This window comes from Caenorhabditis elegans, chromosome IV (assembly GCF_000002985.6).
Source record: "Caenorhabditis elegans chromosome IV".
Classification (NCBI taxonomy): Eukaryota; Metazoa; Nematoda; class Chromadorea; order Rhabditida; family Rhabditidae; genus Caenorhabditis; species Caenorhabditis elegans.
The window spans coordinates 4,920,262-4,941,970 of record NC_003282.8 but is presented as its reverse complement, the minus strand read 5'-3'; the positions used below and the strand labels follow the sequence as shown (position 1 = coordinate 4,941,970).

At 35.3% G+C, this 21,709-nt stretch overlaps 4 protein-coding genes, 24 non-coding genes and 1 pseudogene across 29 annotated transcripts; 10 read left to right on the top strand and 19 right to left on the bottom strand.

Annotated features, from left to right (window-relative positions):
* The first annotated feature begins 297 nt into the window (after positions 1-297).
* 21ur-9261 lies at positions 298-318 on the top strand. Its single transcript, NR_053334.1, has one exon.
* A 129-nt stretch (positions 319-447) lies between these two features.
* On the bottom strand, positions 448-3,007 carry str-168 (Serpentine receptor class r-10). Its single transcript, NM_068278.4, has 8 exons — positions 2,435-3,007; positions 2,302-2,389; positions 2,172-2,250; positions 1,652-1,786; positions 1,449-1,590; positions 1,268-1,399; positions 774-951; positions 448-656 (listed from the first exon to the last, which is right to left on the bottom strand). Exons 1-8 carry the CDS (start codon positions 2,621-2,623, stop codon positions 577-579), a joined length of 1,023 nt encoding a protein of 340 aa, NP_500679.2. The 5' UTR covers positions 2,624-3,007; the 3' UTR covers positions 448-576.
* Positions 1,012-1,032, top strand: 21ur-7998. Its single transcript, NR_053333.1, has one exon.
* On the top strand, positions 1,185-1,205 carry 21ur-7568. The gene has a single exon (NR_053332.1).
* 21ur-13487 lies at positions 1,626-1,646 on the top strand. The gene has a single exon (NR_053331.1).
* On the top strand, positions 1,629-1,649 carry 21ur-7514. The gene has a single exon (NR_053330.1).
* 21ur-9723 lies at positions 2,413-2,433 on the bottom strand. The gene has a single exon (NR_053329.1).
* A 132-nt stretch (positions 3,008-3,139) lies between the features above and the next one.
* On the bottom strand, positions 3,140-3,160 carry 21ur-9158. Its single transcript, NR_053328.1, has one exon.
* A 393-nt stretch (positions 3,161-3,553) lies between these two features.
* Positions 3,554-3,574, top strand: 21ur-5673. The gene has a single exon (NR_053327.1).
* Positions 3,575-3,697: 123 nt separating this feature from the next.
* 21ur-10346 lies at positions 3,698-3,718 on the bottom strand. The gene has a single exon (NR_053326.1).
* A 163-nt stretch (positions 3,719-3,881) lies between these two features.
* 21ur-13790 lies at positions 3,882-3,902 on the bottom strand. Its single transcript, NR_053325.1, has one exon.
* A 55-nt stretch (positions 3,903-3,957) lies between these two features.
* fbxa-86 (F-box domain-containing protein) lies at positions 3,958-5,324 on the top strand. Its single transcript, NM_068277.3, has 3 exons — positions 3,958-4,033; positions 4,085-4,727; positions 5,128-5,324. Exons 1-3 carry the CDS (start codon positions 3,960-3,962, stop codon positions 5,314-5,316), a joined length of 906 nt encoding a protein of 301 aa, NP_500678.2. The 5' UTR covers positions 3,958-3,959; the 3' UTR covers positions 5,317-5,324.
* str-153 (Serpentine receptor class r-10) lies at positions 5,230-7,568 on the bottom strand. The gene is made up of 8 exons (NM_068276.3): positions 7,366-7,568; positions 7,098-7,185; positions 6,898-6,976; positions 6,570-6,704; positions 6,387-6,528; positions 6,036-6,167; positions 5,450-5,627; positions 5,230-5,404 (listed from the first exon to the last, which is right to left on the bottom strand). Exons 1-8 carry the CDS (start codon positions 7,555-7,557, stop codon positions 5,328-5,330), a joined length of 1,023 nt encoding a protein of 340 aa, NP_500677.2. The 5' UTR covers positions 7,558-7,568; the 3' UTR covers positions 5,230-5,327.
* On the bottom strand, positions 5,347-5,367 carry 21ur-8358. The gene has a single exon (NR_053324.1).
* Positions 6,167-6,187, bottom strand: 21ur-13354. The gene has a single exon (NR_053323.1).
* On the top strand, positions 6,364-6,384 carry 21ur-7016. Its single transcript, NR_053322.1, has one exon.
* On the top strand, positions 6,367-6,387 carry 21ur-11065. The gene has a single exon (NR_053321.1).
* On the bottom strand, positions 6,974-6,994 carry 21ur-11221. The gene has a single exon (NR_053320.1).
* On the bottom strand, positions 6,977-6,997 carry 21ur-6550. The gene has a single exon (NR_053319.1).
* On the bottom strand, positions 6,981-7,069 carry Y9C9A.109. The gene has a single exon (NR_053318.1). It is a non-coding gene; the product is annotated as an Unclassified non-coding RNA Y9C9A.109 (non-coding RNA).
* On the top strand, positions 7,348-7,368 carry 21ur-9794. The gene has a single exon (NR_053317.1).
* Positions 7,569-7,825: 257 nt separating the features above from the next.
* 21ur-13648 lies at positions 7,826-7,846 on the bottom strand. The gene has a single exon (NR_053316.1).
* Positions 7,847-8,076: 230 nt separating this feature from the next.
* Positions 8,077-8,097, bottom strand: 21ur-14417. Its single transcript, NR_053315.1, has one exon.
* 21ur-7622 lies at positions 8,078-8,098 on the bottom strand. Its single transcript, NR_053314.1, has one exon.
* Positions 8,099-9,685: 1,587 nt separating this feature from the next.
* Y9C9A.8 (F-box domain-containing protein) lies at positions 9,686-11,626 on the bottom strand. Its single transcript, NM_068275.5, has 5 exons — positions 11,492-11,626; positions 11,238-11,447; positions 10,779-10,862; positions 10,049-10,730; positions 9,686-9,942 (listed from the first exon to the last, which is right to left on the bottom strand). Exons 1-5 carry the CDS (start codon positions 11,572-11,574, stop codon positions 9,754-9,756), a joined length of 1,248 nt encoding a protein of 415 aa, NP_500676.3. The 5' UTR covers positions 11,575-11,626; the 3' UTR covers positions 9,686-9,753.
* Positions 10,916-11,017, bottom strand: Y9C9A.111. Its single transcript, NR_131474.1, has one exon. It is a non-coding gene; the product is annotated as a small nuclear RNA Y9C9A.111 (small nuclear RNA).
* Positions 11,627-12,183: 557 nt separating the features above from the next.
* 21ur-13008 lies at positions 12,184-12,204 on the bottom strand. The gene has a single exon (NR_053313.1).
* A 290-nt stretch (positions 12,205-12,494) lies between these two features.
* On the bottom strand, positions 12,495-21,616 carry Y9C9A.112 (annotated as a pseudogene). Its single transcript has 8 exons — positions 21,483-21,616; positions 18,597-18,820; positions 16,328-16,551; positions 14,044-14,267; positions 13,577-13,711; positions 13,261-13,437; positions 12,833-12,964; positions 12,495-12,664 (listed from the first exon to the last, which is right to left on the bottom strand). Coding segments are annotated over exons 1-8 (1,420 nt in total).
* 21ur-9737 lies at positions 12,716-12,736 on the bottom strand. Its single transcript, NR_053312.1, has one exon.
* Positions 21,617-21,709: the final 93 nt, after the last annotated feature.

Sequence of the window (21,709 nt, the reverse complement as noted above, 5' to 3'; positions counted from 1 at the left end):
ATTGTCCAAATGATTGTGAGTGTGTTGAACACTGATAACTTCCCCCTATCACATAGATTTGGTTATTGAGATACATTTCTTGTTATTTCGTTAGAATATTATCGCATACATTTTTGACGGATTGTGTAATTGTATTCATTAGAGGGATGAAATAAAGTTGAATAATTTTTATGATTCATTCATTTGAAATTTTTTTAGAATACCGAGATTTTATTAATTCCGATCTCCAGTTGTTCAATTTGAAATTATTACTGTTTCAAAAACTTATTAGAAACAAGTAAATTTTATGATTTTCAATTGACTATTCACGCAATTTGTGATACACGTAAAACGGGGGCAAGTTCAAGGTCGATTTTCTTCCCCGGAAAACACTTTCCGAAAAATTCAGATAAAATGTCTCGGAAAACTCTGACTTTTAGTGTGATCAATGTGATTGCAGACAAAGAAAACATTAAATTCATTTGTATTTAATTGTTTTACTTATCAAATAAACACTGAAAATTAATGTTTCAAAAAATATTGTAATATGTAAAAAGCCTATTTATGACAAAAATAATAAAAATATCGATAAAACAATTAAGAAATTGAAGTTATTTGGGGATCGGTGTAGGAACTAATTTGGATGCTTCGTTTTCCAATTGTTTTGTAGATAAGCTCTGAAAATTAAATTACAGTTTCAAGTAAAAAACAACATAAATAAATATTTTTCAAAACGGTTTCACTTAACACAAAGTTTCACAAAGTATTTTTAATTTTTATGAAACAAAGAATACCTGACAATCCCTCTCGATACTCCGCTACAATGAGCAAAATAGGAAGTGGATCAACTGCTGGATATATTGAAAAAAATATAGTGACCAAGAAACTAGCCGGTTCGATATCAAAATGTAGGAGAGGTGCTATGAAGACGAGGCCAATTGGGATAAATAGGAATGTTATTGGAATGAAAGCCTGAAATTTTAATTACTGTTTCACAAACTTATTGAAGGGAAGTGGGCATTTAGATTTTGATTGAATTTCATGCCCGTGTAAATTGGAAAATATTTCTGTATTGAAAGGTTTTCCATTTCCAGATCTTGTTTTGTGTCTTGTTAACAATAATTTAACTTGAATATTTAAAAAAACCTTCAAAAAAATTATTTTTCATAGAGTTATTATATTGCATTCTTTTCGAGAACATATGCTCAGAAAGTTCTAAATCGCCAAAAACTGTTCGTTACTTTCTAATTTTCCTGGAATAATTTAAACGTTGAAAAAATCAACCAACCTGTACCACCAAGGCCTTGAAAAGTTGCGATTGCAGTTTGTAGGTGTACTCTGATTCTCCATGTTTCGGAAGTTCACGGACCAGTTTGTAGCTTTTTATACCAAATATCACAACGATTAGAAATGTGGTACCCTGGAAACTTTAAAGATTAAGTATAAATAAACAAATTAAACGTTTTTACCATAATCACACAAAACCCCAAAAACCCGAAAAATTGAAAATAATCTAGACTTGGCACTCCTTGATCGTTTTTCGGATAGAAAAATGTACCACAATAGGTTATATCGGTGACGTTGACACCGTAATTAATAAATACTGTTTCACTGAAAATTTAAGTTTTATAAATTTTTTGAGTAATTATTATAGTTGGTTTGGGTTTCACACTTTATATATTCGCCCATTTTTGCATTTGGATGTAGGAAAACCCAATCTTGAAGAATCCAAATTGTTCCAGAGATCAGTGGGACTAGGAACCAAATAATCAAGTATTTTCCGCGGAAATATGATATCCGTCCTTTTCTGAAATAAGAGTTTTCATTTTAAAAAAAAATTTGCCAAATTAAAATTTCAATTTAAAATAAGACCAATATAAATTAATAGCGGCATTTCGCGGCATTTCGCAAACTAATAACAATATCGGGGACCCCAATCGTCATCATGACGCGACATCAACACGGTTCCGCGCCGCACTAAATTTAATGCGCAATGTCGGCTCAAAACCCGGCAGATGTCGGGCTATGATATTGGTTGAGGTCCCTATGTTATTGTGTAATTCTCAAAAACTTCCGTTTCCATTCTGAGTTCATCCACGTTACTAGTTACTACTGGGGCATTATTTGAAAAAAGCAAGTTTATAGTTTTGCCTAGACCAAACAAAAGTTCCCTTAGACTATTATTTTCTTACCTTTCCATTGCGAAATATCTGAAAACAAATTGTATGCTTATAGTGGTTATTGATACAGCAAAACAGCCACATAGCAGAGCTGTAATAATAATGTTTTTGTAACTGTAGGTATTTAAAGAGAAAAACTTACAAACTAATAAAAATCCAACTTCTGGATGATTCTTCAAAATTCCTAATTTCATCATCATGAAAAACGAAGAGCCATGGCTATGGATAACCTGAAAAAATTTCCTTTTTTTATAATCATATGTATTATTGTTTACCGGTCCCACAATAATATCAAGTATTGAATACAACATAGAGAAACAGCAGAAATATACTAACAAATACTTATATGTCCCCATTTTTTTTGGAGATTTTGTCAGGATGAGATAGATCAAAATTATGTTGAAAAATAAGGAGCAAATGAACGAAAAAAGTTGAATTGCAAATTTCAGAGTTGAAAAGAGCATGTTCCCTTGCAGGGAGGTTTGCAGAGAATGAATGAATGTTTTGATGAGAATATCAATTGGATTTATATCCCTTTCAGACATTTGAGGAGGCGGTTCTCATGTTTTTTCATAGCTCTTCCGGATATTAAGTACAATTTTTTGTTGAAAGGTATATAGAAGTGGGATAATTGATAAAGTGAATAATAAAAGGATGAATAACAAAAAGGATTAGTGTTGAAGAATTAGAATGTAAGAGTTCAAATGAGCATCTGAGATCAAAAAAATCACTAAATCTTTGACAATTGTTGGGAGCTAATAGGGGATATCTTATTTACAAAAAAATTCAACTATATATCTATTAACTATAGATCGCATTCAATGAAAAAATGGACTCAAAAAGCTTACTGTTGATAAATACCTTGAACTCAAAAATCTGAAATTTTTTGAGTGAATTGTGATTCTGAAAACGTTCCTGACAAAAATGGGATAAAGTCCTTTTGATTACGTAGATAACTTTTTTTCCTCTATACATAACTTGTCGAAACAAAACTACAACGAATAAAATGATTTGAAGCATTGGCTTTTCATTAAACATGCGAAACATTTCGATTTAACTTTAAATTTTAGTCGGAAAATTTCAAAACTAAATTGGTTTCCAATTTAGTTTTGAAATTTGAAAATACAAGAGATGACCTGCCAAACATTGAATACTTGACCGCCGCCATGATTTTATTTTATGATTTTATCGATTTACGAGAGAGAAAGAGAGAAAATATATTTAAATAACGAATAGATGTTTCCTGCTTTTTGTATTATGGTTTTTAAAAATTAATTTCTCATCTAAAAATCAATTGTGAGCCAGCAGGTTTTCATTTTCTTTAAACCTTTCATATTATGTATTTTACAGTTTCATGTAGTTATTAAATTTCATGTTCCATAGAACAATTTCAGTCATTTGCATATTATAGCAAAGTCGCTTATTCTTGACAAAAGAATAAAGAAACTATCATTATTAGAGTAAAAAACTCCGTGAAAATTTTTTCGAATGTACTTTCTTCTTTTTATTTCTCATCTTAAGACTATGCCAGCAATAATAGAACAAGTGGTAGAAATGCATCGATAAAGTTTATTGCTAACTCTTATTTATAAACTACCAGAAACACTTTTCTTTTTTTCCTCTTTATAGCCTTCTCTCAGTGCTCATCTTTCAGTTTTCTAAAACTTCTTCCTATTTTTCAAACTTTTTCTACGCCTTTTTGAAACTGAATTTGAGAGTTTTTAATAGTTGTTAATGGAAAAATCAATCTTAATTTTTTGCCGTTCCTTTTCATTTTTAATTGAAACAGTATATTTTTAGATGGCGCTAACACTATCCAATTTGCCAGTTGCTGTTATTCGAGAAGTACTAGATAAGTTGGAGCCAATTGATCGGTGAGATAAATGTTTTCAGTTTTAATACTATTATACTATTTCAATTTCTAGACTGGTCATAAGAAAAGTGTCTCGGAACTTGCGGACAGTTTCCGATAACACGAAGTTTTTATTGGAAAACGTGAAAATTCTTATCTCAAATGAATTATCAACTCTGAAAATTGGAGAGTGTAATGTCGAATATTCCAAAGAAGACAAAGGAACAATGTTAAAATGTATAACTGTTGAAAAAAGCAATTACATATCCAAATGCAGCCAGATAAAATTTATCGTTAATGATTTTTCAACACTTATGAAAATCTCAAAGCCCAGTCTGAAACATTTCACTATTAGAATCTCCGATGATATAAAGAACAAGAACCGCGATCAATGTTTTACAAGGATTTTGAACACTTTGAATTCCAAGAGTTGTTTGAAAGTATCAAATATTGAATTTGGAAATTTGAAACCTGAAGAATTAGCGATCGTGCTTCCGAGTTTTTACGCTGGTCACTTAGAAGAAATTGTGATATGCCATTGCAATTTGGATTACGATTTGACTGGAATTGTTTCCCTGGAGCAGTGGAAACAGGCGAAGTATTTAGATGCAACTTGGGGATGGAACTCATTGCCCATTGAGTACCTGTTTCATTTTGTTGGATTTAAAATCAATTTCAAATCATTTTCACTTTCAGATGCCATCAAAATAAGAGAGGTACGTAAAACTTACAAAAGGGTTTCTATACAAGGTAGTTAGAGTCTCTTATCATAGCTTTACCTTTGAAAGTTGTGATATAACTTGACAGTTTTTTAAACAAAAAATTCAACAAAAAATGGTTTCAGCGTAATTTTGTAATACTTGCATCAAGTTTGAATATTTTTGTTCTTCCGATAAAAAACACTAAGATAAGCAAGTTTACGTGCAAAGCACAAAAACGAAATTTGAATTCCCCGTAAAATCATTTGCGCGCGAATTTGAAAATCAGTCTCTTTTGCTCATTGTGAGCTGGTTTTTCTTCCACTCAACCAATTTTTTTTTGTTTTTCTTTATTATAAATGTGAGTGTGAAACCCAATTGCGCGATTTTCAGTTTTCACAATTAATTAATGTTTCAGGTACTCGAAAAAACAGTTAATTTTCAAAGTGGGATGTTTATATTTGAAGAAACGGATATTGCAGACATTCTTGAAGTTTTCAACCCAGATTATGACGATGGAAACATTTTACCAATTTATTTAAATTTTAACAATTCAGTTTTCCTTATAAATGCAAGCCGTTTTCATTTTGAGATCAAGAAGAAATGAATAACTTTTTTTCATGAAACGTCTACAGTAGCATCCACAGAGACAACTGAAGCAACTTGATTTTTAGATGGTCTTCTTTGAAAAACACCTAAAACAGAAAAATTTCAGTTAGTGTCATTTTCATTGAGCTTACCGAAAAAGGCATTTCTAAAGTCATCGATGAACAAAATAATTGGAATAGGATCAATTGCTGGGTATAGGGAATAAAAGAATGTTACAATAATACTACCATTTTCAATATCCAAATGAAGTAAAGGAGCAGAAAATAATATTCCGATTGGGAAAGATAAGAGAACCATCGGGATTATTGTCTGAAAAATTTTTATGAATTTTCATTTGACATTAAAATCAACAAACATTTTCTAATTACTTCTGAAAACATTTTTTGTTGAATCTTTGGAAATTTTCATTTCACTCATTATTATTCTAAATTTCAACCAATTTGTTTTTCACAATTCAAAATAAATTTTAGAATTTTTTTTACATTTAAGAGTGTAGTGATGCCATTGGGGATTTTTCAAAATATTAAAAAAAAAACAAGTTACACAAATTAAAAATCACAAAGAAAAATTAAAACGTTTCAATGTTTTTCAGAATTAAAAATTAAAAATTAACATTTTGTGACATTTAGAGATTTTTGTTCGATACATGTTTGTACATACTAATACTAAAATAATAACTTTGTGACAGTAACTCATAAAATTATAGATCAAGCTCACCTGAGCTACTAATGCTTTGTACAGTTGCATTTGAAGCCGTTTTGTGTAATCACATTCTCCCTGAGCCATCAATTTTGAAATTTTCTTATAACTTCTGTACCCGAATATCAATATGATGAAGAAGGGTATGATCTGGAAGGATGGATTGTCGACCAAATGGATTTAAAAAATGAATTCTGACAACATTTTGTGAAACAGTGAAATTTGAAATTTTTTATTTAAAATTCTTGAAGACATTTTCAAAGAAACGCGCAAATTTTTGTATGAAATTTTGATATTTTCACTGTTTCATATAAAATTTATAACCACATGTTGATTTTCATTTTGCTGTTGTGCATCGATTTGTCATACCATTAAAACATTCAATCCAAGTGCTCCAAGTGAATTCTCGATGCTCCATTTCACGCTTCCATCTCTTTCAAATCGATAGAAATATGATCCTGTATATGTTATAAAATCAGCGTCCAGATCATAATTTGCTCTGATACTGTCTCTGTAATTGTAATTTTATTTAAGTTATCATTCAAGTTTTACCTCAGGTAGTTAGTGAATTCTGGATCTGGAGCCATTGAACACCAGCACAAGAAAACCCAGGAGAGCCCTCCGAATAACGGAATACAAAACCAAAGTATTAGTCGTTTTCCGGCAAAATATCGAAGTCGGCCTTCTCTGTAATTTTAATTTTTTAGCTCATTTTTTAAAACTATTGTTCAAACTAGATCCACAATATTCTGGTTTTTTCAACAACATATGAGCAAAGTCGGTAAAACCGAAGAAACTTGCTATAAAAATTAGAGTTCGATACTGGATTTTTTTTCGAATTAATGTTTTATTCGATTCATGGAATTTTCAAAAATAATACCTTTGTAATGCAAAATATCTGAAAATAAAGTTGATTGCAATCGCATAAATGGAGACTCCAAAACATCCGGCAAGTGAAGCTGTAAAATCTACTTCTATCATTGTTATCATTACAAACACTTCTGTATCTATTGACAAGTTGAAACTGTACAATTTTTTTTAAAGTTCATGATTTTTCAATTTAAATTTGATGTGACTTACCAACAAAGAAAAATGCAACTTTCTTGTTCAATGCACTTTCTCTCAAATCCATGATCATTGAGAAACTGGCTCCATGGCTGTGAATAAACTGAAAAATTAAATTAGAAAGTAAGTGACATAAAATATTTGATTTTTGTGAATAAAATACTCAAGTTTCATGTCGTTAGACTGTCCCCACCATGATCACCGAATTGTTTTTTTTTCACTGTTTCAGAAAATCAACAAAAATGTATGCTTTCTATTAGTATAATTCTATCAGTTTACTGACCGGTTGAACAATCCAATCCAATACTGCATACACCATTGAGAACAAGGAAAAATAACACATTAGATGCCGATAGTTTCCCAATTTTTTCGAGGATTTTGTGATGACGAGATAAATTAATATTGAATTTATAACAAGGGAGAATGAAACAGTGACAAATTGTACAAATGATTTGATTATTGCGAACGCGGCCATTTTGTCTGAAAATGAGTTTTATTGTTAGTATTTATTAAAACCTGACAACCGGATTAGAAGAAAAACGTTTTTTTTTCAAAATCTCAAAGATCAAATTGATTTTCCGAGCACTTTTAATCCAAGAACTTGAACAATAATTGAATTGAACGAAAATCTCACTACTTGGTGACGTTAGATTGGAAAATTTTGTTGTGAAGATTGTATCTTTTCCCATAAGAGTTCAAATTTTTGGGAAAATATCATGTGAAGCTTGATGAGAATGTGGAAAAAGTGGGAAGTAACTTCGTTAGCGATGATTCATTAGTGTCATATTATTGAAAGTTAGAGTGAAAGTGCAAAAAAACGGATATTCTTGAAATCATTGAAACAGAATAGAAATAATTTTCGAAATTGATTGGTTATTTGCAAAAAGAAAATATTTAAATGTGCGCTAAACATATACAAACTATAATTAGTGGTTTCCAAAATTTTTAAGTGGGTATTTATTTCAAAGTAGCTATTCAAACAAAAATATCAGTATTCTGAAAAACACCTCGTGAAATTAGTCATTAATTTTTTAAACCTTTATGTAAGATTCTTGAAACAGCAACCAACAATTTAGAGTTTGATTCAATTTTCGTATTTTTGTATAACTGTTTCGCATTTTTTATTTGAGAACATGATCTGAAGATCAGGCAATATTAAAAATAATCATATTATAATAAGTCAATACAAAATCAATCAAAAGTTTATCGTTGCCTATATTTTAAAATTGTCAAAGAGTCCATGTTTTCTGGAATTGACAAGTGATCTTTGAAAGTATTTTTATTTTCAAATTCTACTTTAGTTTCATAGTTTTTTTCTTAAAAATTTGAACGCTGAGTTTGATTTCTGGTACGTTTAAATTGATTTGACTCTGAAATTCCAACTGTTTAATTAAAAAAAAACTAAACTCAAAAATAAATGTTATTCACTGATCGTACAAAACCACGTTTTTTTTTCAAACCTAGACAATAACAAGTGTCCCAAAAGAGATAATTGATTATATTGATTATCTCTTTTGGGACACTTGTTATTGTCTAGGTTTGAAAAAAACGTGGTTTTGTACGATCAGTGAATAACATTTATTTTTGAGTTTAGTTTTTTTTTATTAGACAGTTGGAATTTCAGAGTCAAATCAATTTAAACGTACCAGAAATCAAATTCAGCGTTCAAATTTTTTAGAAAAAGAACTATGAAACTAAAGTAGAATTTGAAAATAAAAATACTTTCAAAGATCACTTGTCAATTCCAGACAACATGGACTCTTTGACAATTTTAAAATATAGGCAACGATAAACTTTTGATTGATTTTGTTTTGACTTATTATAATATGATTATTTTCTATCAATTTACAAGAAATATATTTGATTTATTGCTGGAACGGCGTATTCATATAGATTAATTATGCCAAAATCATGAATTCAACTCTCCACCACAGGAAAATTTTTTGCGAATTTTTTCATCCCAAAAAAAAAAGGAAAAAAACCGAAATTCAGAAATTTCCAAAAAGAAGTGCAAAACCACAATTTGCCGTTTTTCCGCAAAGTTTGGCAAATAGGCAATTTGCCGGTTTGCTGATTTGCCGGAAATTTTCAACTTATGCTGATTTGCCGGAAATTTTCAATACCGGCAACTTGCCGGTTTGCCGATTTGTCAAAAATTTTCAATTTCGGTAATTTTCCGGTTCGCTGATTTGCCAAAAATTTTCAATTCCGCCAATTTTCCGGTTTACTGATTTGCCGTAAAAATCGTTTTTCCGCTTACCCCTGTTATATGCTATTCTTTTCAGACTCCACTGTCCCTGAAACAACTGATTTTGGCTTTTGAGTTCAACTCTCCACCACGGGAAAATTTTTTGCGAATTTTTTCGTCCCAAAAAAAAGATTTAATTAAATGTTTGCTTAAAAATACCAAATGAAATATTATTTTTCATTTTTTGTGTCAAACGTCTTCTGGGTAGGATGAAATTGCTGTTCTTAGGTTGAATAAAATGCGAAATCACTGTAATCAGTAATTTCACATTTCCAGAAATTTTGGAAAATGTATCTTGAATCCAAGTGAGTCAACTCAATTTGGGTGGTGTGGTGTGATCAAAAGACTACAAAAATGAAAATAATTTGTAAATTTGTATCAAAATAAAATAAATAACAAAAAAACCACTAGAATTCTGCATTATTATCTTTTTTTTCCAATTTCAAAATGATTAAAATCAAAGTCAATTAGAAATTCAGAGCTGTCATTTGTATACATGAATGTTCCAAAGCCATCCTCATTGTTTGGCTTAAAGATTTGCGCAATTTCTTTTGGATTTTGAATTGGAGCTTTAACATATCCAGATATAAATGTGTCACGCTTGATGAGTTCCTGAAAATTAAATTTCTGATTTATACATAACTCCGGTGTGCATAGTTCTTGAAAGTTTCGTGAAAGATATCTCACAATCAGATTATAAATATAAAAAACAACTTACATCTCTAATTTTAATTGCATCGTTGATAGTGAAATCTGTCGTGGAAATGTGGAAACGAGAAAAGTGTGAATAATGTTCCACTGGAATTGGTAAATTGACATTCCACTTAATTTCAAGAATTTTTGCGTTTTTCCACTGATCCAGATTGAACAAAACTTCAGTAGATTCTTCTTCCATTTCGGTGTTATACATTTCTAGATGAATTTCTTCAAGAACTTTCTCTTTGAAGTAAGGTAACAAAGTAGCAACTTGATGGAAGGAAAACCCCCTGATCACGAATTTCTTTACATTGAACTTTGTATTTTCTGTTTTGAGTTTATTCTCAATTTTTTCAATGCAAATCTTCCTCTCTTCTTTGTTAAGGCAACAACTTGGTCCAAATGGACTGATTTCCTGGGGAACTCCTAATCGGAGGGAATTCAAATGGGATTTCACATTCTTTAAGTGTCCCGTCATATCATGGAGTGCCAACTCAAAATAATCAACTTCTTTCTTTGTTTTGACAAACTCTCCAGCTTCCAACATAGAGTCTCCATTATTATTTTGATATTTCACTGAATGATCTTCATCGATATCTAAAACCGCAAAACTCGGACAAATATCAAGGCGTATCGATTCAAAGTTGGAATTCGCATTATCGATAATAGTTCGCAAATGACGGGAGACTTTGCGCAAGACCATTCTGAAATAAAAATGTTAATTTTTAAAAATTTATTTCGCAAAAAATCACCTATCAGTTATATCCCCGTGATTCAAAACCTCTTTAAAAATTTCTACAGGCATCTTTGACAGAGGACTAGTTTTTGAGTCAAATCTGGAAAAGTTTGAAATATTACGTTTTTATCTGAAATTTAACAAAATTTCACAAAAAATTTGGAACGCTTCACGAATTTGCGTGTCATCCTTGCGCAGGGGCCATGCTAATCTTCTCTGTATTGTTCCAATTTTAGTATATGTTCTCGGAAGAACGAAATTTATGGAAAGACATGTCGTTTATATAAGGGCAATCTAGACAGTGGCCGACACCTCACTGGTTCCGTCATTCACTGATGTTACGTGTGCGGGAGGGAGACCGGTGGACGAAAAGGAGGAGGTAGGGGAAAAGAAGATTGTATGATTTCGCAATTCGAACAAAAATAATCTCGTTGCCAGATTTTTTCACAAAAAGGATATTTCAAAGTTTACTTACTCAATTTCAGAATTCAAGCTTAAACTTTTATTTCCAAGTCCGTGAAACCAAAAATCGAACTCTCGAAATCCTATCACATCCGCCCCAACTGCCGTACAAAACCGCTCATATGCATTGGTTACAGTACTTCCTTGATTGAATTCATATAAAATACATCCTCGGAGCACCTTTCTGTCCGTTTTCAAAGGTTCAGAGTTCTTGGCAAAGTTTCTATGAATGAGTTGATTTAATAAAATTTTAAAAACACTGATTACCTGTTAATTGAAATATCATGAGACTTTGGATTTCCAAAATTGTTAAATTGAAAATTTGAAGTTAATAATGGAGAACTAAACATTAATTTTCTGCAGAAGTAGAATGTGCAAAAATGAAAAAAAAACCGAAATAAATGTCTTATCGCAATGACGAATTCGTTGTTAAAAATGCACTCACCTAAACAAACAATTGTGGAAATTACACAAATAAAACTTTTCTCACTTTTTCTCACTTCTCACAGTAGATAAACTTAGGCCACCGCCATGGGCAGGTTTTTACTGTGAAACGGAATAAACGGAATAACGTGAGTTTCCGTGTTTCGCTGGTATCATCAGCATTGTAGATAATGTTGACTGATGGATCAGTTGGAATTTCATTCGTATAGAAATTGGAAAGCGGTAGGTTTTTGTGAATGCAATTGATAAACCAGCTTTCTAACTTTAAATCTATGCTTAACCCAGATATTAGCTTCAAAACGCGATGTCTGAGTTGGGCAAATCAAACTAGCCGACACTCATTCTGAGGGGCTCATTTACTAATGTATTCACTTTGGATTCGTATTTTTGTCAACTTATCCAGTTGAAAACTGTTTTTTCTTTACCAAAAATTATCAAAATTTCAAAAAGAAAAAGACAAATCAACTTATTCAGTTGTTTTATTTTGTTGTTTTAATTTTAATAATTTTAGTAAAGAAAAAACAATGGCCATTGAATCAGTTGATTCGTGCTAATATCAATTTGCTAAATCACTGAAACAGAGGATAATTTGAAATTAAAAAAAATGCACACAAAATCCGATTTATCAGGTTGCCCAAAAACTTTCTTACGAAGATTAAATAGTAAATTAAAGTAAATACACCAAATAATGTTTATGGTAAATGTGGATTTGCATCAGTAGATACAACTGAAACGATCTGATTCCTTGACAAGCGTCTGCGGAAAAAATCTGAAAAAAACACCGATTATTAATACTTAAATTAATTACAGACTCTTACTCATAAATTCATTTCTGTATTCATCTACGTAATAAATAGTGGGAAGTGGGTCAACCATGGGATACATTGAGTAGAAAAATGTAACCAGAAAACTGAACTTTTCCATATTTATACCAAAAACAGGCGCCGTGAAAAGAGCCCCAATTGGAAAAAATAAAAAGATCATTGGGATTGCAGTCTGAAAAGTGAGAATGGTGATGCAGTGTCACATCAAATTGAATAGTTATGTGCCAATTTTCAAAATCAAAAAGTATGGCCTTCCTACAGTCGTGACTATTTTATCAAAACTTGAAACAGTATATTTTTAAAAATTCAAAAAATCACTTTTTAAATTTAATTAGCTTACTTGAGCAACCAGTGCCTTAAATAATTGCATCTGCAATCTTTGCGAATAAGGACTTGCTCCTTTTGATAGAATATTTTTAATTATTCGGTAGCTCTTGGTCCCGAGATAGCAGATTGTAAAGAATGGGAGTGTCTGAAAAAGTTGATGGAATCTGTACGTATTTTTACAGATGTTTCTAATCACGAATCTACACTTTGCAATAACCATGTGACGTGCCTATCTACCATGGAAGCTATAATTTAAATTATGGTTTCACGTATGAAAAAGAAAAGGAAAACAATGCTAATGTTATTGTTTTCTCCAGTGTAGCAAAATAATTCAGTGTAGCAAAATAAAATCTACTTGAAACAGAAAATTTTAGTAAACTTTTATAATTTCTAGAATATATGTTGCATCTCAAGTGATATATGTTTCATGTCAATCATTACCATGATAGATCCAAGACAAATTGTCCCAATTGTATTTTTTACGCTTAGATATAGAATTCCATGATTGTCAGTTCTCCAGAATAAACATCCAGTGAATGTGATTTCGTCAGCATCAAGGCCATATGTTCTATTGATGCTATCTCTGAAAGTGTTGAAAAATTTAACATTCTTAAGTGTCTGGAATTTGAAATGTGATTTTTTAAAAGTTGTTATTAATGTTGCGACTCAAACAAGCAACAGGAAATGGAAATTAATGGAAATTAAAATAAAACCTGTTTTAAAAATTGGCTGATGTATATTATTGTGACTTGCATACCTCAAATATTCTTTTAACTCCAGATCAAAACCCAAAGCAAACGATCGAACAGAAAGCCACAATATGCCAGCAATTATTGGAATAGACATCCATAGAAACAAACGTTTTCCGGCAAAGTAGCGGACTCGGTTTTCTCTGAAATAAATAGTTCTGGCAAATTGAAATCCAGATTAGGGATATTTGTTTGATGACGCATATTCGACATCCAGTTTTTAAATATTTGGAAACTATGGAATGGGGAACGTGTTCATGTACACTTGAAATTTTGTGGGCTTCGCGGGTTTCGCGACAGTGTACTTATAAGGTAAGTTGCCGCTGCTGGAAGCTCAAAAAATCTCAGGCGGCAAGAGATTCCTACTCTCTTGCTCAAATTCGGAACTCGAAAAAATCTGGATTAATTGTGCCACCGAAACTGTTTCAAAGTTCTCCAATAACCTAATAAAAACAATCTGAAACAGTAAAAAAACCTTTGAACTGCATAGAATCTATAGACAAAATTAACGGTAATTGCGTAGATAGTCATGCCAAAGCAACCAGTAAGAGACACTAAAATAAATGGGGTGCAAATTATAAGGTTTCTAAGGAAAATTTCATTACCAGTACAGAAAAAGGCGATTTTCTTGGAATCATATAGAACACTTTCCCTCAAATCCATTATCATTGAGAAACTGTTTCCATAGCTGTGGAGATACTGAAAAATATTCGGTTGACGTTTTTGTATATGATTTGCTAGCACAATAAATTTGTTTTACCACAATTCCGAAACATACAATATCATTACCTATATATTAAAATAGTGTCCGTTTGTTAAGAAGTGACGTCATAGCTTACAAAGGCAAGGCGTTTTCGGCTGTTGGAGGGATATTAGTTTGGGGTTAGTAGGGGGATATGGGCGGGGTACTGTAGTAGTACTGTAGGAGTACGGTAGGATTACTGTAGTTTGGGAAAAATTGTGTTTTTGTCTTTTGAAGAGATATAGGGTTGGGGTTAGTAGTGGGATATGGTCGGGGTACTGTAGTAGTTCTGTAGAGGTACTGTAGGAGTACTGTAGGATTACTGTAGTTTAGGAAAAATTGAGTTTTTGTCTTTTGAAGAGATATAGGTTTGGAGTTATTAGTGGGATATGGTCGGGGTACTGTAGTAGTACTGTAGAGGTACTGTAGGAGTACTGTAGGATTACTGTAGTTTAGGAAAAATTGACTTTCCGTCTTTGGAAGGGAAATTGGAAACTTCGGGAAAATTCTGAAATGTTCCAGAACCTTCTGGGAATTTCTGGAAAATTCTAGAATGTTCCAGAACCTTCTGGAAAATTCTAGAAAATTCTGGAATGTTCCAGAACCTTCTGGAAAATTCGAAAAAATTCTGGATTGTTCTAGAACCTTCTGGAAAATTCAAAAAAATGTTGCTGCGAGATCTTCGTGGCGAGACCTATCGTGGCGAGACCCATCGTGGCGAGACCCATCGTGGTGAGACCCATCGTGGAAAGACCCATCGTGGTGAGACCCATCGTGGCGAGACCCATCGTGGTGAGACCCATCGTGGTGAGACCCATCGTGGCGAGACCCATCGTGGTGAGACCCATCGTGGTGAGACCCATCGTGGAAATACCCATCGTGGTGAGACCCACCGTGGTGAGACCCATCGTGGTGAGACCCATCGTGGTGAGACCCATCGTGGTGAGACCCACCGTGGTGAGACCCATCGTGGTGAGACCCATCGTGGTGAGACCCATCGTGGTGAGACCCATCGTGGTGAGACCCATCGTGGTGAGACCCATCGAGGTGAGACCCACCGTGGTGAGACCCATCGCGGCGAGGCCCATCGTGGTGAGACCCACCGTGGTGAGACCCATCGTGGCGAGACCCATCGTGGTGAGACCCATCGTGGTGAGACCCATCGTGGTGAGACCCATCGTGGTGAGACCCATCGTGGTGAGACCCACCGTGGTGAGACCCATCGCGGCGAGGCCCATCGTGGTGAGACCCATCGTGGTGAGACCCATCGTGGTGAGACCCATCGTGGTGAGACCCACCGTGGTGAGACCCATCGCGGCGAGGCCCATCGTGGTGAGACCCACCGTGGTGAGACCCATCGTGGTGAGACCCATCGTGGTGAGACCCACCGTGGTGAGACCCATCGCGGCGAGGCCCATCGTGGTGAGACCCACCGTGGTGAGACCCATCGTGGTGAGACCCATCGTGGTGAGACCCATCGTGGTGAGACCCATCGTGGTGAGACCCATCGAGGTGAGACCCATCGTGGTGAGACCCGTCGTGGTGAGACCCAATTTTGGCGGGAAATTTAAATTTTCTGTGAAAAATATTTTGGCGGGAAATTTAAATTTTCTGAAAAAATATTTTGGAGGGAAATTTAAATTTTCTGAAAAAAATATTTTGGAGGGAAATTTAAATTTTCTGAAAAAAATATTTTGGAGAGAAATTTAAATTTTCTGAAAAAAATATTTTAAAGGGAAATTTTAATTTTCTGAAAAAAATATTTTGGAGGGAAATTTTAATTTTCTGAAAAAAATATTTTGGAGGGAAATTTTAATTTTCTGAAAAAAATATTCGCGACAGTGTACTTATAAGGTAAGTTGCCGCTGCTGGAAGCTCAAAAAATCTCAGGCGGCAAGAGATTCCTACTCTCTTGCTCAAATTCGGAACTCGAAAAAATCTGGATTAATTGTGCCACCGAAACTGTTTCAAAGTTCTCCAATAACCTAATAAAAACAATCTGAAACAGTAAAAAAACCTTTGAACTGCATAGAATCTATAGACAAAATTAACGGTAATTGCGTAGATAGTCATGCCAAAGCAACCAGTAAGAGACACTAAAATAAATGGGGTGCAAATTATAAGGTTTCTAAGGAAAATTTCATTACCAGTACAGAAAAAGGCGATTTTCTTGGAATCATATAGAACACTTTCCCTCAAATCCATTATCATTGAGAAACTGTTTCCATAGCTGTGGAGATACTGAAAAATATTCGGTTGACGTTTTTGTATATGATTTGCTAGCACAATAAATTTGTTTTACCACAATTCCGAAACATACAATATCATTACCTATATATTAAAATAGTGTCCGTTTGTTAAGAAGTGACGTCATAGCTTACAAAGGCAAGGCGTTTTCGGCTGTTGGAGGGATATTAGTTTGGGGTTAGTAGGGGGATATGGGCGGGGTACTGTAGTAGTACTGTAGGAGTACGGTAGGATTACTGTAGTTTGGGAAAAATTGTGTTTTTGTCTTTTGAAGAGATATAGGGTTGGGGTTAGTAGTGGGATATGGTCGGGGTACTGTAGTAGTTCTGTAGAGGTACTGTAGGAGTACTGTAGGATTACTGTAGTTTAGGAAAAATTGAGTTTTTGTCTTTTGAAGAGATATAGGTTTGGAGTTATTAGTGGGATATGGTCGGGGTACTGTAGTAGTACTGTAGAGGTACTGTAGGAGTACTGTAGGATTACTGTAGTTTAGGAAAAATTGACTTTCCGTCTTTGGAAGGGAAATTGGAAACTTCGGGAAAATTCTGAAATGTTCCAGAACCTTCTGGGAATTTCTGGAAAATTCTAGAATGTTCCAGAACCTTCTGGAAAATTCTAGAAAATTCTGGAATGTTCCAGAACCTTCTGGAAAATTCGAAAAAATTCTGGATTGTTCTAGAACCTTCTGGAAAATTCAAAAAAATGTTGCTGCGAGATCTTCGTGGCGAGACCTATCGTGGCGAGACCCATCGTGGCGAGACCCATCGTGGTGAGACCCATCGTGGAAAGACCCATCGTGGTGAGACCCATCGTGGCGAGACCCATCGTGGTGAGACCCATCGTGGTGAGACCCATCGTGGCGAGACCCATCGTGGTGAGACCCATCGTGGTGAGACCCATCGTGGAAATACCCATCGTGGTGAGACCCACCGTGGTGAGACCCATCGTGGTGAGACCCATCGTGGTGAGACCCATCGTGGTGAGACCCACCGTGGTGAGACCCATCGTGGTGAGACCCATCGTGGTGAGACCCATCGTGGTGAGACCCATCGTGGTGAGACCCATCGTGGTGAGACCCATCGAGGTGAGACCCACCGTGGTGAGACCCATCGCGGCGAGGCCCATCGTGGTGAGACCCACCGTGGTGAGACCCATCGTGGCGAGACCCATCGTGGTGAGACCCATCGTGGTGAGACCCATCGTGGTGAGACCCATCGTGGTGAGACCCACCGTGGTGAGACCCATCGCGGCGAGGCCCATCGTGGTGAGACCCATCGTGGTGAGACCCATCGTGGTGAGACCCATCGTGGTGAGACCCACCGTGGTGAGACCCATCGCGGCGAGGCCCATCGTGGTGAGACCCACCGTGGTGAGACCCATCGTGGTGAGACCCATCGTGGTGAGACCCACCGTGGTGAGACCCATCGCGGCGAGGCCCATCGTGGTGAGACCCACCGTGGTGAGACCCATCGTGGTGAGACCCATCGTGGTGAGACCCATCGTGGTGAGACCCATCGTGGTGAGACCCATCGAGGTGAGACCCATCGTGGTGAGACCCGTCGTGGTGAGACCCAATTTTGGCGGGAAATTTAAATTTTCTGTGAAAAATATTTTGGCGGGAAATTTAAATTTTCTGAAAAAATATTTTGGAGGGAAATTTAAATTTTCTGAAAAAAATATTTTGGAGGGAAATTTAAATTTTCTGAAAAAAATATTTTGGAGAGAAATTTAAATTTTCTGAAAAAAATATTTTGGAGGGAAATTTTAATTTTCTGAAAAAAATATTTTGGAGGGAAATTTTAATTTTCTGAAAAAAATATTTTGGAGGGAAATTTTAATTTTCTGAAAAAAATATTCGCGACAGTGTACTTATAAGGTAAGTTGCCGCTGCTGGAAGCTCAAAAAATCTCAGGCGGCAAGAGATTCCTACTCTCTTGCTCAAATTCGGAACTCGAAAAAATCTGGATTAATTGTGCCACCGAAACTGTTTCAAAGTTCTCCAATAACCTAATAAAAACAATCTGAAACAGTAAAAAAACCTTTGAACTGCATAGAATCTATAGACAAAATTAACGGTAATTGCGTAGATAGTCATGCCAAAGCAACCAGTAAGAGACACTAAAATAAATGGGGTGCAAATTATAAGGTTTCTAAGGAAAATTTCATTACCAGTACAGAAAAAGGCGATTTTCTTGGAATCATATAGAACACTTTCCCTCAAATCCATTATCATTGAGAAACTGTTTCCATAGCTGTGGAGATACTGAAAAATATTCGGTTGACGTTTTTGTATATGATTTGCTAGCACAATAAATTTGTTTTACCACAATTCCGAAACATACAATATCATTACCTATATATTAAAATAGTGTCCGTTTGTTAAGAAGTGACGTCATAGCTTACAAAGGCAAGGCGTTTTCGGCTGTTGGAGGGATATTAGTTTGGGGTTAGTAGGGGGATATGGGCGGGGTACTGTAGTAGTACTGTAGGAGTACGGTAGGATTACTGTAGTTTGGGAAAAATTGTGTTTTTGTCTTTTGAAGAGATATAGGGTTGGGGTTAGTAGTGGGATATGGTCGGGGTACTGTAGTAGTTCTGTAGAGGTACTGTAGGAGTACTGTAGGATTACTGTAGTTTAGGAAAAATTGAGTTTTTGTCTTTTGAAGAGATATAGGTTTGGAGTTATTAGTGGGATATGGTCGGGGTACTGTAGTAGTACTGTAGAGGTACTGTAGGAGTACTGTAGGATTACTGTAGTTTAGGAAAAATTGACTTTCCGTCTTTGGAAGGGAAATTGGAAACTTCGGGAAAATTCTGAAATGTTCCAGAACCTTCTGGGAATTTCTGGAAAATTCTAGAATGTTCCAGAACCTTCTGGAAAATTCTAGAAAATTCTGGAATGTTCCAGAACCTTCTGGAAAATTCGAAAAAATTCTGGATTGTTCTAGAACCTTCTGGAAAATTCAAAAAAATGTTGCTGCGAGATCTTCGTGGCGAGACCTATCGTGGCGAGACCCATCGTGGCGAGACCCATCGTGGTGAGACCCATCGTGGAAAGACCCATCGTGGTGAGACCCATCGTGGCGAGACCCATCGTGGTGAGACCCATCGTGGTGAGACCCATCGTGGCGAGACCCATCGTGGTGAGACCCATCGTGGTGAGACCCATCGTGGAAATACCCATCGTGGTGAGACCCACCGTGGTGAGACCCATCGTGGTGAGACCCATCGTGGTGAGACCCATCGTGGTGAGACCCACCGTGGTGAGACCCATCGTGGTGAGACCCATCGTGGTGAGACCCATCGTGGTGAGACCCATCGTGGTGAGACCCATCGTGGTGAGACCCATCGAGGTGAGACCCACCGTGGTGAGACCCATCGCGGCGAGGCCCATCGTGGTGAGACCCACCGTGGTGAGACCCATCGTGGCGAGACCCATCGTGGTGAGACCCATCGTGGTGAGACCCATCGTGGTGAGACCCATCGTGGTGAGACCCACCGTGGTGAGACCCATCGCGGCGAGGCCCATCGTGGTGAGACCCATCGTGGTGAGACCCATCGTGGTGAGACCCATCGTGGTGAGACCCACCGTGGTGAGACCCATCGCGGCGAGGCCCATCGTGGTGAGACCCACCGTGGTGAGACCCATCGTGGTGAGACCCATCGTGGTGAGACCCACCGTGGTGAGACCCATCGCGGCGAGGCCCATCGTGGTGAGACCCACCGTGGTGAGACCCATCGTGGTGAGACCCATCGTGGTGAGACCCATCGTGGTGAGACCCATCGTGGTGAGACCCATCGAGGTGAGACCCATCGTGGTGAGACCCGTCGTGGTGAGACCCAATTTTGGCGGGAAATTTAAATTTTCTGTGAAAAATATTTTGGCGGGAAATTTAAATTTTCTGAAAAAATATTTTGGAGGGAAATTTAAATTTTCTGAAAAAAATATTTTGGAGGGAAATTTAAATTTTCTGAAAAAAATATTTTGGAGAGAAATTTAAATTTTCTGAAAAAAATATTTTGGAGGGAAATTTTAATTTTCTGAAAAAAATATTTTGGAGGGAAATTTTAATTTTCTGAAAAAAATATTTTGGAGGGAAATTTTAATTTTCTGAAAAAAATATTTTGGAGGGAAATTTAAATTTTCTGAAAAAAATATTTTGGAGGGAAATTTAAATTTTCTGAAAAAAATATTTTGGAGGGAAATTTTAATTTTCTGAAAAAAATATTTTGGAGGGAAATTTTAATTTTCTGAAAAAAATATTTTGGAGGGAAATTTAAATTTTCTGAAAAAAATATTTTGGAGGGAAATTTTAATTTTCTGAAAAAAATATTTTGGAGGGAAATTTTAATTTTCTGAAAAAATATTTTGGAGGGAAATTTTAATTTTCTGAAAAAAATATTTTGGAGGGAAATTTAAATTTTCTGAAAATTCTAAAATTCTGGAAATTTCGAGAAAATTCTCGAATGTTCCAGAACTTTCTAGAAAAATCGGGAAAATTCTGGAATGCTCCAGAACTTTCTAGAAAAATTGGGAAAAGTCTCGAATGTTCCAGAACTTTCTAGAAAAATCGGGAAAATTCTGGAATGTTCCAGAACTTTCTAGAAAAATCGAGAAAATTCTAGAATGTTCCAGAACTTTCTAGAAAAATCGAGAAAATTCTAGAATGTTCCAGAACTTTCTAGAATAATCGAGAATATTCTGGAAGTGTATGTGTGTCAAATACTTTTAATGGTGCCAGTCGTTGCCCGCGCCGTAGGCGCGGTCAGCGGCTGGTTTTACAAAATTTAAAGACAAAAACTTCTTGAAATATTTACAGAAACGATTGAAATTTCATTTTAGTCACCAGAAATAATTTGAGCTCACCGGTTGAACTAAAAAATCCAAGCATGCGTAGAAAGTTGAGAGCAGTCAAAAATAACACATGAGATATTTGTAATTTCCAATTTTCTTTGGCGATTTATGAATTACCAGAAACATTAAAAGTATGTTGGAGAATAGTGAAAAAATAATTGCAACGAATTGCATAATCCCTTTTAACAAAATCACAATTTCCATTTTCACACAATTTTATATACTTATTAGAAATCAATTTCGTATAAACTTGAGTTATACGAAACAAATGTGTTAACGTGCGGTCTAGGCACTTTA